Below are 16,475 nucleotides of genomic sequence, written 5' to 3'. Positions count from 1 at the left end.
CTTTTTAAATATATGGATAATCACATCATATTAAAAATGTATAAATGGAAGCATTTTATGTAAGATATACAAATAAGGCCAAATATCTATGAATATTTTGTCATAATCAATAGAACTGAAGATGAACAAAGCTAAACTTCTCAGGCAACAAATAACTCATAGACCATTTCCGAGCCATTTATCTCAAATCAAATCAAATTGTGTTTGTCACACGCGAATACAACAGGTGTAGATCCTACCGTGAAATGCTTACTTACAAGCCCTTAACCAACAACGCAGTTCAAGAAATAGAGTTGAGAAAATATTTATGAAATAAACTAAAGTAAAAAATTATATAAAAGTAACTCAATAAAATAACAATAACGAGGCTATATACAGGGGGTACCGGTACCGAGTCAATGTGCGGGGCTGCAGGTTAATCGAGGTAAGTTGTACATGTAGGTAGGAGTAAAGTGTCTATGCATAGATAATAAACAGCAAGTAGCAGCAGTGTAAAAACAAAAGCGGGACAAGGGGGTCAATGTAAATAGTCTGGGTGGTCATTTGGTTAATTGTTCAGCAGTCTCATGGCTTGGGGTAGAATCTGTTAATGAGCCTTTTGGACCTAGACCTGGCGCTCCGGTACCGCTTGCCATGCGATAGCAGAGAGAACAGTCTATGACTTGGGTGACTGGAGTCTTTGACAATTTTTGGGGCTTTCCTCTGACACCACCTAGTATATAGGTCCTGGATGGCAGGAAGCTTGGCTCCAGTGATGTACTGGGCTATACTTGTATAGTTTCCTGCTCCTTAAGATAATTGTCACTGTGCCCTGAGGGTGGTGAGTATTTTCAGCTAGGTAACCTGCAAGGTCGGTGATCTGCCTGTATGTGCATTGCAATGGTTTATTATTGAGTCATAAGCCTATTATGTTCCTTAATAGGGGTGTAATTCTCTGAGACAATATAGGGAATAATATATATATATATATTTTTTTTTGATATTCGGATCATCTCTATTTTGGACAAAGTTGATGACTACGCAAGATGTATACTAATCATTAGATCCGGGGCCAAGGGTCAAAGCTCTATAACAAGCTAACAACATTTAACCCTTTAACCCTGGAGTTCTTGTGTTTCCACAGCCTGCCTGCAGTTGATATTCATACATAGACCAGTTCAGAACCATTTATCTCAGGTGATTTCCTACTCCTAGTGATAATTGTCGCTGTGCCCTGAGGGTGGTAAGTATTTTCAGCTAGCTAATCTGTGAGGTCGGCGATCTCTATCAACAAGTGTTTATCTCTTGCAATCTGGAACTCATTAAAACAATTCAACTCGACGTAAACACTTTGACTTCTCGCTCAAGAATAATCTCCAATGACAGACTTCAGTAAAGGAGAAAAATATTTTTTTGTCCGTCATCCAGACTGACCGGATGAAAAACACAGAAAACGACAAAGAAATGACATTACTCTCTTTCAGAGACAGACAACCCCTATACAGTCCTGGCTCAATAGACAGAAGGGCTTCCAACTCTATAGCCTTCCAACCCTACAGCCTCACAACCTTCCAACCCTAAAGCCCAACAACCCTGATCCTCTACAACCCTAACCGGGCCCTCAGATCAAAAATACTTCAAAGTGCCTCATCTAACTATACTCTCAGTCCCACCACATCAGACAGACACAGTCACCAGCAAAAACATGAGACGATAGTCAGTTTTTAAGGCCTATGAGCTAAACAGTGGAACAAACTACACAACAGATTTCCCTGGTAAACTGTGTGGCCAACAGGCATTTTATAAAGGGCCGGGCAAATTATCGACACCATCCACTGAGTACACTCTGTGCAATATGCCATGGATCTATGGCTTCATGAGCAAGCGCCCCACTCTCACATAATGCCTAGGGCATGATATATATGTAGCTAAACGATGGGGTGCTAATTATCAAGATTGTAACCACAACGCTGTCGAGATGGAAGCAATTTTAGCAGGAGTAATTTGCGGGTTCAAATCTTGGCTTCAGCAAACTTCAATATTTTACGGTGAACTAGGATAGTGTGAGAAAGAATGGAGAGAACATGGAGTCCCAATCTTCTGTGTAACGTCCAAGTGAGGTGAATGGACAGTAACAATGAGCCTTGAGGTTAGAGAAACGGGCCAGTAAGCAGAGGGTTGACGGTTCAAGTCCCACTGCTGACTGGACATATTTGGTGGGAGTGAGCTGCTAACTGAATCTGCCATCAGTATAAATCTGACTGCATCAGCATATCAGGTGCCACCAACTACCATTGTGCCCTTATGCAAAGCACTGAACTTGCTTCAGGGACGTTGCTCTGTGGCTGATCATGTGTTGCCTTAGTAATCTTAGTGTGTAGCAGATGGGGATCTGTGAAACTCAACCCTGAACTGTCTACACTTGCATGCTTTTTTGCGGAGCGACTGGGTAAGACTCTTCAGGAGGGTGGTCAGATGTGTTTGAGAGGCAGAGATCCTGTGTTCAAGCCTCAGTATGAGCCGAATCAGGAGGAAGCGGTACTCGCCAAGAAAGCAACGTGACGTCCTTTACACTTGCAGTCTATATCGCATCAGTAGCGTATATTCATGCAAGCCAAGGGAAGCCAGGCTTCCCAACAAAGAATACAAGAAAACAAACAATAATAACATAAAATCATTTATCTTTCAGCTCTCTGTGTTTCATAATTGTCCTTCAATTCGCAAGAGGGTGAATGTATCTCACAGGAGAAAGCATCCGAGCGAGAGAAACAGCGCCCCTCTGTCTCTCTACATGTAGGCCATCTATCTGATACTGTCTGGTCCAAAAAAGTATGACATTGTTGCCGCCTGTAGCGTTGAATGCAAGGGAAGCCAGCGAGCATTTTGCCACCCTTGACAAAAAAAATATAAATAATTTGCCAATCATCGTTGAGTTAAACTGAGCGAGCTCAACTGTGAATGTTCCTGGAGGGGGAAATAAAAGTGTCATGGGAAGCCAGAGTTTGGCGTTACTCCTATCAAATCGCTTTGAGAGCATACATCATTAACAGAAACAACTTGAATTGTTGCATCGGGTTGTTGTTGTTGTCCTCCGGTGGCTAGCTAGTTAAAATTGTCCCTTTCCGAAATTAGCCCATGGACAGAAATAGGGATTTGGACTTGTGGTTTTACTTAATTCTCCATACTGGCCAATGATTATAATTGCAATTCTGATCCAACCATTAATTCATACACTGTCGTGCCCCTGGCCTGAGAGGATGGAAGTTCAATATGTACAGTAGCAGACTAATGTTAACTAGGGTTTCTAGTGAGAAAGCATTTTAGAAAGGTAGCCTAGGACACATAAAAATATAGGTGTGTACTGTATGTACTGTATGGCATAGTGATAGATGTTTCCTCAACATGAAAGCAAGGAGGATGGCGGTTCTCCACAAGTAGGGTGAGTCAACATGTTTTTCTACTTGCAGGAACGCGCGCGCACGCATGCACACACACGCAAGGAGAAATCAGAACCATGGACAGCCACATCATATTTAGCTTATGTTGATTGGACTAAATTGTTTTTGGTATCTTTTAGTTTCACTGTATTAAACTAAGCAGAGGTGATTTGGTGATGCCGAAATGTTGGAGTTGCTGGAATAGTTGAGGCAGCTGCTGTTTTCTTTGCAACTTGCGGTAACTCTCTATGGTTCTAAATCAATGGTTGTTTGGTGGCCCGAAAATGTCGGAAACAACTGTCTGGTACATGCAATTTGCATCGTGGACTTCACAGGAGAGAGGTTGCTATTCGGTTTTTGTGATAAAACAAAGGTCTTATTATTGTCTCTGCCTTTAGGCCTATATATCATGGTCGCAAGGTATATGATTTAACAGTAAACACCGCTGGCTTCCCCAGTTTTACCCACGCACCCTTACTGTATGGCATAACCCATAACTCTACTCCATACATCCAACTCTTCAAAATATATATTTGTTATTCAGTCAGATGTATTTTGACACTGAAAAACAAGCAGACAGACATCAGTCATAACATTTACCAATATCTTGTTAGGGGTCTAGCCTATGCATTCTTTGTATGAATACTTGATGTAACAATATGTATATATTTTTTATTATTATGTCTGCCCTCTAAATAACGTTTTAATGTCTAGCTGTTTAGAAATTGAAACAATTTCTGCCATCTTCGCAGCCGATGTCTTCGTTTTAGCTTATTCTCACCAAGTGGCCAGGAATGGAATTGACCAGGGGGAATATTTATGTCGAAACCCAGTGTCTAATTTGGGAATGTCTAATTGGCGTTTTGGATCCATCAAAAGTAAAGCTGAGAGGAGAGCCCTGCCCTTAGATGGCTGGCTCGCCCTTTGTGATGCGGCTTTCAGCAATGAGCCTCTGTGTGTAATGTCATGTAATTTTATCCATCCATAGCCTAACATACTGCACACATAGCTCACACAAAACGGTGCCTTGCCTTGAATGATGACTATTTTATTTTTGCGCGCAACTTGGACGTTCTCTCGTGAGCGCTATATTTGTCATGAGAGGCTGTTTCAATCAATTCTAACTACCGTTTGTAAAAAGTAGATGTTTGAAGAGTATCCATTTTTCGGTGTGGATTAATCAATGGACCTAATAAGACTTCGATGGAAACTATTGATTCCGATTTTGGCACTCATGGAAAAGGACTAAAATCCTATTTTCGGCCATGCCATAATGGTTATAATACTGGTTTTGTTAGTGTTGAATTTGATGCATCCCAGTCACCAAAAGCCCCGTTCTTCTATGGCGATTAGGACATCGACTCCACAGCATCAGAGCTTTAACTCGAGGCAGCGCAGGGATGCTGCGGGGCGTGGAGGAGTGTACGAGCACCTTGGGGGAGCACCGAGACACAGAAAGTTGTACTGTGCCACAAAGTATCACTTACAAATACATCCCAATGGGAGAATAGACGGGACCCTGGAGGAGAATAACCCTTTCAGTGAGTACAATATAACTTACGCTCGTATATTTATGCCTTGTTATATGCTATGCATATGAAGTTTATGTTCAGCCACTATATAGGCTGTAGCCGAACAAGAATAGCCTATACATAAACACTTTTAAAGTAGTCCTAGATAGATCATGAAAACGAGAACACTTCTTACCAATTACGCACGTTAATATGCAGTTCATTTTTCTGCCCGTCACGAATGCATTGGTAAATTGGAGTGATCAGAAGGCAACTTCAAAAGTGTCTCTACATTAGAATAGCATTGTTATTACATTGCCATGACGTTTTGGTGTCGCGGGAAATGAGAATGAATACATTTTTCTATCCAGGCATATTGGAGATCGCAGCAGTGGATGTGGGAGTGGTGGTGATTAAAGGACTGTTCTCTGACAGATATCTGGCCATGAACGAAAAAGGAGGACTATATGCATCGGTAAATGTGGCATGATCGCTGAGATCTTTCTCTGTCCGTCTGCCTCTCTCTCTCTCTCTTCAATAATTGGATAATTGACTACCATTCAGTCTCATTTTAAAATAACATAGTCATAAAGCTTTCGTTGTAATGCATTTGGTTTCATCTAAATGTCTCTTTTCTCAGGCTGCCTTCAACCAGGAGTGTGAGTTCATGGAGCGGATCCATGAGTTAGGCTACAACACTTACGCCTCCCGCAACTACCAGACAACCACTCCCTCCACCTCAACAGGAAGCAGCAACAGGCGAAGGGCGAGCGCTGAGAGGCTGTGGTACGTGTCAATCAATGGAAAGGGCCGGCCAAAGCGTGGCCTGAAGACTCGCAGGACAGAGAAGGCCTCCCTCTTCCTTCCCAGGGTCCTTGGCCACAAGGACCATGACATGGTTCACCTGTTGTTCAACAGTAGTCTAGGGTACAGACAGACTGCCCTCAGACTTATAGGAAAGACAGGGCCAAGGAGACAGAGACATGTTTCCATATCCAGGCAGTTTGATGACTAGTCTGACTCATGTCATTCCACACTGCCCACAGCCTGACTACCTACCTGGTGACTGAGAGATACCAGCACACCTTTCCCTCCTTTAAACTGGCATAATGATACTGTTGGAATAATGTACAACCTTATATAGAGAATGCATGCATTATACTGTCTTATGAATAAAGTGGTCAATGTATTGAATGTATCTTTGTACTGTTATTGTTAACTCACATTATCGGAAATACATGCAATTAATGTCCTGTGTAATTATTCTTGAGGAGCATTCCATACAAAGATGTCTGGAAAGATGCATGTGGATTACCCAATAATATTTTGTACAAAAAGCACTTTGTTTTAATAATTGTCATCTGTAGCTCATTTAGTAGCGTTTGATGCATTCAATGCCAGGATTGTGGGTTTCGATCCCAGCTGGGACCACCTATATGAATGCAAGCATGACTGTAAGTCACTTTGGATTAAATCATCTGCTAAATGATGTATGTGTATATATACAGTGCATTTGGAACGTTTTGTTAAGTTACAGCCTTATTCTAAAATGTATGAAATATTTTTTTTCTATCATCAATCTACACACAACACCCCAATGACAAAGCAAAAAACGTTTTTTATAATTTGTTGCTAATTTAAAAGACAGAAATACCTTATTTTATTTAAATAACTATTCAGACCCTTTGCTATGAGACTTCAAATTGAGCTCAGGTGCATCCTGTTTCTATTGATCATCCTTTACAGTGAGGGAAAAAAGTATTTTGATCCCCTGCTGATTTTGTACGTTTGCCCACTGACAAAGAAATGATCAGTCTATCATTTTAATGGTAAGTTTATTTGAACAGTGAGAGACAGAATAACAACAAAAATCCAGAAAAACGCATGTCGAAAATATTATAAATTGATTTGCATTTTAATGAGGGAAATAAGTATTTGACCCCTCTGCAAAACATGACTTAGTACTTGGTGGCAAAACCCTTGTTGGCAAAACCCTTGTTGGCAATCACAGAGGTCAGATCTTTCTTGTAGTTGGCCACCAGGTTTGTACACATCTCAGGAGGGATTTTGTCCCACTCCTCTTTGCAGATCTTCTCCAAGTCATTAAGGTTTCGAGGCTGACGTTTGGCAACTCGAACCTTCAGCTCCCTCCACAGATTTTCTATGGGATTAAGGTCTGCAGACTGGCTAGGCCACTCCAGGACCTTAATGTGCTTCTTCTTGAGCCACTCCTTTGTTGCCTGGGCCATGTGTTTTGGGTCATTGTCATGCTGGAATACTCATCCACGACCCATTTTCAATGCCCTGGCTGAGGGAAGGAGGTTCTCACCCAAGATTTGACGGTACATGGCTCCGTCCATCGTCCCTTTGATGCGCTGAAGTTGTCCTGTCCCCTTAGCAGAAAAACACCCCCAAAACATAATGTTTCCACCTCCATGTTTGACGGTGGGGATGGTGTTCTTGGGGTCATAGGCAGCATTCCTCCTCCTCCAAACACGGCGAGTTGAGTTGATGCCAAAGAGCTCCATTTTTGTCTCATCTGACCACAACACTTTCACCCAGTTGTCCTCTGAATCATTCAGATGTTCATTGGCAAACTTCAGACGGGCATGTATATGTGCTTTCTTGAGCAGGGGGACCGTGCGGGCACTGCAGGATTTCAGTCCTTCACGGCGTAGTGTGTTACCAATTGTTTTCTTGGTGACTATGGTCCCAGCTGCCTTGAGATCATTGACAAGATCCTCCGGTGTAGTTCTGGGGTGATTCCTCACCGTTCTCATGATCATTGCAACTCCACGAGCTGAGATCTTGCATGGAGCCCCAGGCCGAGGGAGATTGACAGTTCTTTTGTGTTTCTTCCATTTGCGAATAATCGCACCAACTGTTGTCACCTTCTCACCAAGCTGCTTGGCGATGGTCTTGTAGCCCATTCCAGCCTTGTGTAGGTCTACAATCTTGTCCCTGACTACCTTGGAGAGCTCTTTGGTCTTGGCCATGGTGGAGAGTTTGGAATCTGATTGATTGCTTCTGTGGACAGGTGTCTTTTATACAGGTAACAAGCTGAGATAGGAGCACTCCCTTTGAGAGTGTGCTCCTAATCTCAGTTCATTACCTGTATAAAAGACGCCTGGAAGCCAGAAATCTTTCTGATTGAGAGGGGGTCAAATACTTATTTCCCTCATTAAAATGCAAATCAATTTATAACATTTTTGACATGCGTTTTTCTGGATTTTTGTTGTTGTTATTCTGTCTCTCACTGTTAAAATAAACCTACCATTAAAATTCTAGACTGATCATTTCTTTGTCAGTGGGCAAACGAACAAAATCAGCAGGGGATCAAATACTTTTTTCCCTCACTGTAGATGATTCTACAACTTGATTGGAGTCCACCTGTGGTAAAATTGATTAGATTGAACATGATTTGGAAAGGCACACACCTGTCTATATAAGGTCCCACAGTTGACAGTGCATGTCAGAGCAAAAACCAAGCCATGAGGTCAAAGGATTTGTCCGTAGAGCTCCGAGACTGGACTGTGTTGAAGCACAGATCTGGGGAAGGGTACCAAAGAATGTCTGCAGCATTGAAGGTCCCCAAGAACACAGTGGCCTCCATCATTCTTAAATAGAAGAAGTTTGGAACCATCAAGACTCTTCCTAGAGCTGGCCGCCCAACCTAACTGAACAATCGGGGGAGAAGGGCCTTGGTCAGGGAGGTGACCAAGAACCCGATGGTCCAGAACCTGAGTTCCTCTGTGGAGATGGGAATAACTTCCAGTAGGACAACCATCGCTGCAGCACTCCATCAATCAGGCCTTTATGGTAGAGTGGCCAGACAGAAGCCACTCATTAGTAAAAGGCACATGACAGCTCGCTTGGAGTTTACCAAAAGGCACCTAAAGGACTCAGACCATGAGAAACAAGATTCTCCGGTCTGATGAAATGCCAAGGGCAAAGTACGGAGATCCTTGATGAAAACCTGCTCCAGAGTGCTCAGGACCTCAGATTGGGGTGAAGGTTCACCTTCCAACAGGTGTCTAAGCACACAGCCAAGACAACGCAGGAGTGGCTTTGGGACAAGTCTCTGAATGTGGCCCAGCCAGAGCTTGGATTTGAACCTGAACATCTCTGGAGAGACCTGAAAATAGCTGTGCAGTGACGCTCCCCATACAACCTGACAGAGCTTGAGAGGATCTGCAGAGAAGAAAGGGAGAATGTACCAAATTTGTAGCATCATACCCAAGAAGACTTGAGGCTGTAATCGCTTCCAATGTAAACATGATATTTCAGTATTTATAAATGTTTTTGCTAAAATTGATAAAAACCTGTGTTTGTTGCCATTATGGTGTATTGTGTGTAGATTTGAATAAGGCTGTAACCTAACAAAATGTGGGAAAAGTCAAGGGGTCTGAATACTTTCCAAATGCTCTGTATATAGATTGCCATTGTGTTGTTAATTTATTTATTTGCCTCCATTACTTGTTATATCATAAACACGTTTTCTATGTATTTTTAATGTTTTTTTTTTGTCTATGAAACTCAAGTTTCATTACTCATGGTACTGTAGTCTCCTGATGTATTTAAGCCTACATTTTTGAAGAATTCTCTTAAAATAAATAGTAAATATATCTATAAAACAATTGAATAATAAAGACTACCAGACTGTAAGTGTTGGGATATGCAGTGTTGAGATTTTTCTGAACACAGGGCTACTGCTAGCATGCTGTGTCAGTTATCATTGGGATCCATTGGCATATGGTCTGTGTGATTTCGGAGTTAAGCATAGGATTGGTTCTGTTCTGTTCCTTTGTAGACACTGCACTCTAGAGGCAGCAAGTCAAACATCTTCTCTCTCTTCAGAGGTGCTATACCCCAAAAATTACATTCCATGAGAGCAACATTACTTTTATCTAAAACTATTGTTCCCAAATGACACCAAAAACATAAAGGTCATTTGTTTTTATTGTTGTAATGATACTGTAAGAAAGTTGTAGGGCCTGTTAATCTGTTCATCTCAGTAAATTATTCTCACTTAAAAAAATGTAACAAGGACGTCTCTGATGCAGCACCTTGGCCAGCACAGTGAGGTGATGAAAACGCAAAACCACGTGATTGAAATGCAGCACCTTGGAGAGCGGCTGAGAAAACGTAGTCTGCCCTAAATGAGAAAACTTATTATTGCGATATTGGCTCTTCATTGATACAAAAGAGGGGTAGGCTACTGTCAACAAACGCTATAGAATATTTATGATAATGTACTAATTTTAGTCTACTTGAGAGTGTAGAGGTTAGATTTTATTTAAAAAATATATATATATGTAAGTATTCAACTTTCAGCCTCAAATAATAACGATTGTTTTGAATCCATTGAATAAGAAATATCATAATTTGAGACATCAAATGAATGAAGACGTCTATAATTTTAGATTATTTGCCACACAAATTCCGAAATGGTTAGTTTTAGGTATAATTTAACAACAATTAGCCGCATTGTTTCCACCAGTAATTCCCCAGTTCGAAAGAATATAATAAACTTGTGAGCAGGTGCAAAAGTCGTTGCTCCTTGCGTGTCACTTGATACCTCTATGTCATCTCGGTTGGTGGTTGTGTATTACACTGGCTAAGTGGCAATAGGCTTTCTATGGTGTGGATGGTCACACATGGGGTTCAAATCTCGAGCGAACCTTTGATATGGGGGTTTTACGCATTGGTACTTAACTCACCATGGGCCAGAAGTTCAGTCTAATAACGGACATTTTCAACATCCTATGCGTAACGGTTTTGTAGCCTACATTGTACATAAGTGCTCGGTACAGTCTACGGGTATTACATTGTGTTCAGTTGATCAGATAGGCAAAAGAGAACTCTATCCGATTAATTTAGATACCTCATCTTCATGGTACAGTAGGAGGCTTGGGTTGATAAGGCCACTAACTGTTTTAAGATGAAAAGTATTTAGCCTTGCATCAACATATTACACGTTTTGTTTATATTGTAATCTTGAGATACTTACAAAATAGTATATTTTGTCTGATGATTATATTCTGTGCAAGATAAGGCCATCCATTATTTTCGGTAGTCAAAAAGTAGAAATTCATATTAAGAAAGCGGTTGATTTGCTTTTATGGATTCATTTATAGAACTGTCTCCTGTGTAACAGTCTGTTGGCTTTTCAGCTTCCTTTTCTGCATCCTGCAATACATTATTTATTTTACTTCAGTCGATACTGGATGAAGTTTTAGACAAAGATCTCATGCGTAATCCTCCCTGTCGCCTGGACACATCTTGAGAAGTCTGAGAAGTTTGTGCGGCGTAAAGACACAATAGACTAAATAAAGGATGGGCAAAACACTTTATAGAGGCTACATGTGTCAGCTCACACTAAAATTACAGTGGCAACTACTGAGTTCATTGAGATGTTCTGCATGGTGCGCCCTGCCACTCGAGATCAGAGTGCACAAGGGGAGGTGGTTTTCTGAGTGACTTTGCGTCGGAGGTAACTAGCGTGCATGTGGATTGAGTTGAGAGCAACCTTTTGTTACAGTAGGTGGTGTGTGATGTCATTTCGGGGCACATATAAGTATCGTCAAGAGAGAGACATGGCTATGTCTTGCAACACGACTGACAATTCACAACTCGATCTTAAAGCATCTCGGAATAGAGTAATTCAGCGGAGCCATTGAAGTAGCCTACAGAAAATACTTCATGCAGACTCAAAAATAAGTTCACTGAAGGCTCAGTCAGTCCCACAGTCTCCACAACTTTTCCGTCAACCTGTGAGCACCACGGACAGGGGAAAGAGGGGTTTGGGGAAAATTCTAAAAACAAATTCAAACACGTGAGACCGCACTGACCACACAGGGATGTCTGTCCACGCGTCCTGGCTACCAGTACCGCTGCTGGTGTGGGGACTGGTCTGCAGCTCAGTGCGCACTGCCCCGTTAGCAGGTATGCAGAACGGCGCACTTGAGCGGCATTGGGAAACGCTCTACTCTCGATCACTGGCTCGGAACCCATGGGAAAAGAGAGAAATCACCCGGGATGGTGAATATCTTGTGGGCATCAAAAGACTTAGGCGTCTCTATTGCAACGTCGGTATTGGGTTTCATATTCAAGTTTTACCAGACGGAAAGATCACTGGAATACATAACGAAAATAGATACAGTAAGTTTAGTTTCATACTTTTATTTAAACCAGCATCTTTGGGCACACGTGTTTGATGCCCCTCTCTTCGTCTGCAACCTGTTTGTGCCATGTGCCACCACTTTAGAACTTCATATTCTGAGTTTGGGTTGTGTGAATGGGCACCATGCCAACTTCAACATAATATTGTGTTTAGATTAGGCTACTAGCCAATCGACGTCACGTGTTAGTATTTTCGTCCGATGGCCATGAGGACAGAGGAAGGAGTGTTTTAGCCAAGTATGATTTCGTCTTCTTTGCAAGGCTTTGATCCATGCGCGACATTGAAAATTGTTTGCGGCTCTGTTTCAACAACAACAAGAAAGGCTTTATTTAGTACATGTTTCTGAAGAGTCAAAAGAAATCACGGATCGTACCAGATCTGCTGGTTTGGACTTGACGATAACTGTTGGCTATCAGTATATTGGGGTGCAATTGGGTTAGTTATTCTCGTCCGACTGTCCAGTATAAAGTCAGGAAAGTTTTGGACTTTTTTTCCCTTCCTAACACATTAGTCTTGTATTTTGATACATACATTTGATACATTCCTCCAAGATAATAACAGAGACAAGATAACATTATTATTTTTTTATATATATATATTATGTAAACCCGTAGACATAACAGTTTGAAGTTTTCTCAGAACTTCAAACTGCCAGGAACTGATACTGGGATCTTTAGTGAGAGGAAGTCTATCTCATATGTAGCCTAGTTGCCATCTAATGCCAAGGGAGAAATGCACCAATTTCGTGGGGGGGGGGGGGTTTAGTAACAGTTTGAAAATAGATATAAATAGACCTGTGTCTACTACAGACTTCCACAAGACTGGCATAAACAATGGATTATACACAACGTTCCTATGGTGTACAGAATAAACATTTCAGTAATATTCTTGATCTCATTTCAGGTCTCCTTGAGATATCACCTGTGGAGAGAGGGATTGTGACAATCTTTGGAGTCCGAAGTGGTCTGTTTCTAGCCATGAACAGCAAAGGGAAGCTCTATGGATCTGTAAGTATACATGCTATGTTTTCTGGGACGTATTTCTGGGTCACAACATACTTTATTGCATGAAAGGTCTCCACAGCAGAATGATTGTCAATGTCTTGGCATGCCTTTACATGTTTGTAGCTTATGAACTTCATAATAAGCTACACCACAGGTGCATTCAATATAAGGTGTAGACCTTTCCTTTCCTTAGAGTCCATGTACAGTATATGGTATTTCAAAGTAAAGTTGAATTGGCCACAAAATCCCAAGTGTTGGGATTGATCTTTGTGATTTGGGTACATTGCGTTATTTTATTGTTTCTTAATTGTAGACCTTAACCTCTCCTCTCTCACCCTTTCTCTAGGGTCATTACAATGACGAGTGCAAGTTCAAGGAAAGTCTCTTGGCAAATAACTACAACGCTTATGAATCTGCAGCACACCCAGGGATGTATGTTGGACTGAGTAAGACTGGCAAAACCAAAAAAGGTAACCGAGTTACACCAGCCATGACGGTGACACACTTCTTACCGAGGATCTGAATGATTCCAGACAGACTGTGCCTTCAACAGGGGGTAGAGGAAAGAGAGAGGAAACAATGCACTTTCAAATGTTTTTCTAGAGTGTGATATTTCAATTGTTTATTTATGATTCTTGAGAATTTTTATATTTTGGGAAAGTGGAATTACGTAAAAAGGGAACATGAACAAATGACGATTGTTTTTGTTTTTACATCTATGGAATGTGTGCTGCTATAAGTGTCTTGAGATGAGTACATTTTTTTTTAAACGTCAAATGGATTTTGCACTGTTTTTAAGTATTGTTGTTCGGCAATGGTTGTGCAGTAAGTGTTCTCGTCTTACTTGTATTACTTTGAAAGAAACTGCTGACCCAAGTTTGTCAGAGTTGTGTCTCAGCATCAAAAAGAAAGACAATGATGGCAAAGGTCCAAACCATTCAAAGTTAATTACGGGCCCCATGATTAGTCATTTATTGGTCGATACAATGACAATTGGGACTTAGAAAAACTCAACAACACAGAAATGGGTTTCTGCATTGAATTTGTTGTATGGTCTTGGTCAGAGTTGTGTGTGTTACTGCAGTATTTCTATGTAAGAAAGACCACTCGTTATTTTTCCATTCCTAATTGATTTAGCTTTTTACTACCTCAGTATGGACGTGCAAGCTCTAGGGATCATGTTGTTGTTTGTTCTGTGTCTTCTACAGTATGTTGTTCTGTCATATTTCTGAGCATGACATATGACGTTGCCACACTTCTGTGTTTTACAAGTTACAACTTAACCTACACTGTATACCACTGGTGAGGTGAACTAGAGGAATTGAGAGGAACCCATTCAGAGAGAGGGAATCTGAGTTTAGATGGCACATCTATAGTGTACGGTTAGGGTTAAAGGTAACTCTGGTCCAGGGTTGAACTATATTTTTGTTGTATGCATGTATGGTAAAAACTCTTTCATAAATAGTACATGCAGCACACAAATGACTGGCTGGACCCTTCTCTAATCCAGCATTAGTGAAGGTACTTGATTATCAGTAATTTATGACAATTCCACTTTCTTATGTTTTCTGTATTTCAAATATATGTATTGTTGTACCCAATGCCTGATATGTGGTTTTGTAAATCCTTGTGAATTGACTTCCCTTGCAGTTGTCAATAGTAAGAACCCATATTAGCTTTGGGAGTATGTTGCGATTTCAGTTGTTTATTCATGCAAACTAAAACCAAGAAGAATGTCCTTTCTTGCTGACACAGAGGATGCACAAAATGAACATGTAAACAAAAAAACTGAAACTAGATGTGTTTCTTACTGTGTTCATTCATACGATCCCCTGTGATCTCCTGCAACCAGTTCAACATTATATTATGTCCTCTGTTATGCATTTCATGTGTATCAAAACTATGTCTGTAGTTTTATACAGGTCCTGTTCAACTTTGTGGTGTATGTGCTGTGCACATTATCAAAAATACTTAAAGAAAGTCAATAAATTATGTTCTGCAGCATAGACTATGTAGTGTGGATTGCTTTCTTCTAGAAAGGAGTGCATTGAAAAGTGGAAACGTCTTGATCTACAACAGACGTGTCTGTGAATAATGCCCCAATTTCTTATTAGAGCCTATATAAAATATAAACATATCACAGATCATTTGTCCACACTCATGACCCACAGCACTTTCAGAAATGTAGAAAGCCTTTTCAAGTACTGATTGGTGCAATACATAGCCTGGGGGACATAGGCCTATCACACGGTCCCATAACAAGGAAGTGTTACGCAGTGTGCTCTTCTGAATGGTGACTCACACGTATACAGTTCAGACTTCAAACTATGACGCTTCAGTCAGTTTCACTAAATAATGGTGTTCCCCAACTGTGACCGTCTTGCAATGCATTTTCAGAACAGACAAAAAAAATCAAGACGTGAAAGACGAGTAATGATGCTTTTAAACGATTCTACCTCGCTGTGATTTCCATACATTTTCAGACCTGCAAAATAACTTTCATTCAACCTAGAAATTCATATTAAATTCATCTCTGTTTCGTGTTTGTTTCACTCATTGAAACCACAGTGAAACATAGCAGGATTGATTTCTAAGCTAACTTTCAGTGACACTTGAACTCAAAATCAACAGCAAATCCACACTGGAGGTCACCATGCAGGGTGCGGAGGTCGGCCATGCAGATCATTGGGACAATGGGGTAATTTGTATGCTTGGATTTAACATGTTAAAAGCCTGTTGCATTCACACCTCTCTAAAGTGGTAATGCTGCTGAAATCTCATCAGTAAATTGGCTATGCTAATAGGGATAAACATGACTAAATTGTTTTCCTTGTGGCAGGCTGAGACAGTGTGAATGGAGGACAAAGCATTCGTCAATATGAGAGTGTGATTTCAATGAATGAATGCATGTACAGTAGGACAGTAGAGCACCAGTCCTGCCTCCCTCTTTGGGCCCGCTCAGCTTCTATACATACTCTACTTGATTAATCCGCCATTCACTATGTAGTCATAGCTACATTCATAAGGTTACATAGTGATCAGCTCATGTAAATTAGCCTTGTGACAGTTTACCATGCAACATCTACAATGGCCCTAAGCCTTTAGTATATTCAAAACATCACAGAGAGAAGTGTCCAATCCCGACACAAGCGTTTTGGGCCTCTTCTCTTTTCCACCATAAAGATGACAGTACACTGGTACCTTCCCAGCCCAGCTGAGAGACCACTAAAAACGGTGTCATTTCTGCACCAATTGTACTGCCATCATCAACAGCAACATTTGCACATCACTAGGGTGCTACTTCTACATTGAACAATTTACCTCAAGGGTCTGTTTTATTCCCTATAATCCTTTCATGTCC

The 16,475-nt window shown here is 41.0% G+C and overlaps 2 protein-coding genes across 2 annotated transcripts; both read left to right on the top strand.

Annotated features, from left to right (window-relative positions):
• Positions 1–4,404: 4,404 nt before the first annotated feature.
• On the top strand, positions 4,405–6,119 carry LOC100195676 (fibroblast growth factor 3). Its single transcript, NM_001140705.1, has 3 exons — positions 4,405–4,957; positions 5,299–5,402; positions 5,568–6,119. The coding sequence occupies exons 1-3, from the start codon at positions 4,690–4,692 to the stop codon at positions 5,940–5,942; spliced, it is 747 nt and encodes a 248-aa protein (NP_001134177.1). The 5' UTR covers positions 4,405–4,689; the 3' UTR covers positions 5,943–6,119.
• Positions 6,120–11,539: 5,420 nt separating this feature from the next.
• Positions 11,540–15,122, top strand: LOC106573153 (fibroblast growth factor 4B-like). The gene is made up of 3 exons (XM_014147865.2): positions 11,540–12,088; positions 13,014–13,117; positions 13,461–15,122. Exons 1-3 carry the CDS (start codon positions 11,788–11,790, stop codon positions 13,635–13,637), a joined length of 582 nt encoding a protein of 193 aa, XP_014003340.1. The 5' UTR covers positions 11,540–11,787; the 3' UTR covers positions 13,638–15,122.
• The last annotated feature ends 1,353 nt before the right edge of the window (positions 15,123–16,475 follow it).

The sequence above is a fragment of the Salmo salar genome, chromosome ssa16 (assembly GCF_905237065.1).
Source record: "Salmo salar chromosome ssa16, Ssal_v3.1, whole genome shotgun sequence".
Lineage (NCBI taxonomy): Eukaryota > Metazoa > Chordata > Actinopteri > Salmoniformes > Salmonidae > Salmo > Salmo salar.
This window is presented reverse-complemented; position numbering and strand designations above follow the sequence as displayed.

What these genes read in the sequence shown, in the direction of transcription:
- LOC100195676 (NM_001140705.1), top strand. Translation starts at nt 4,690, where the DNA reads ATGGTTATAATACTGGTTTTGTTAGTGTTGAATTTGATGCATCCCAGT. An exon ending in GGAGGAGAATAACCCTTTCA is followed by an intron (nt 4,958 to 5,298) that starts GTGAGTACAATA and finishes TTTTCTATCCAG; the next exon opens with GCATATTGGAGATCGCAGCA. An exon ending in AAGGAGGACTATATGCATCG is followed by an intron (nt 5,403 to 5,567) that starts GTAAATGTGGCA and finishes CTCTTTTCTCAG; the next exon opens with GCTGCCTTCAACCAGGAGTG.
- LOC106573153 (XM_014147865.2), top strand. Translation starts at nt 11,788, where the DNA reads ATGTCTGTCCACGCGTCCTGGCTACCAGTACCGCTGCTGGTGTGGGGA. An exon ending in ACATAACGAAAATAGATACA is followed by an intron (nt 12,089 to 13,013) that starts GTAAGTTTAGTT and finishes ATCTCATTTCAG; the next exon opens with GTCTCCTTGAGATATCACCT. An exon ending in AAGGGAAGCTCTATGGATCT is followed by an intron (nt 13,118 to 13,460) that starts GTAAGTATACAT and finishes CCCTTTCTCTAG; the next exon opens with GGTCATTACAATGACGAGTG.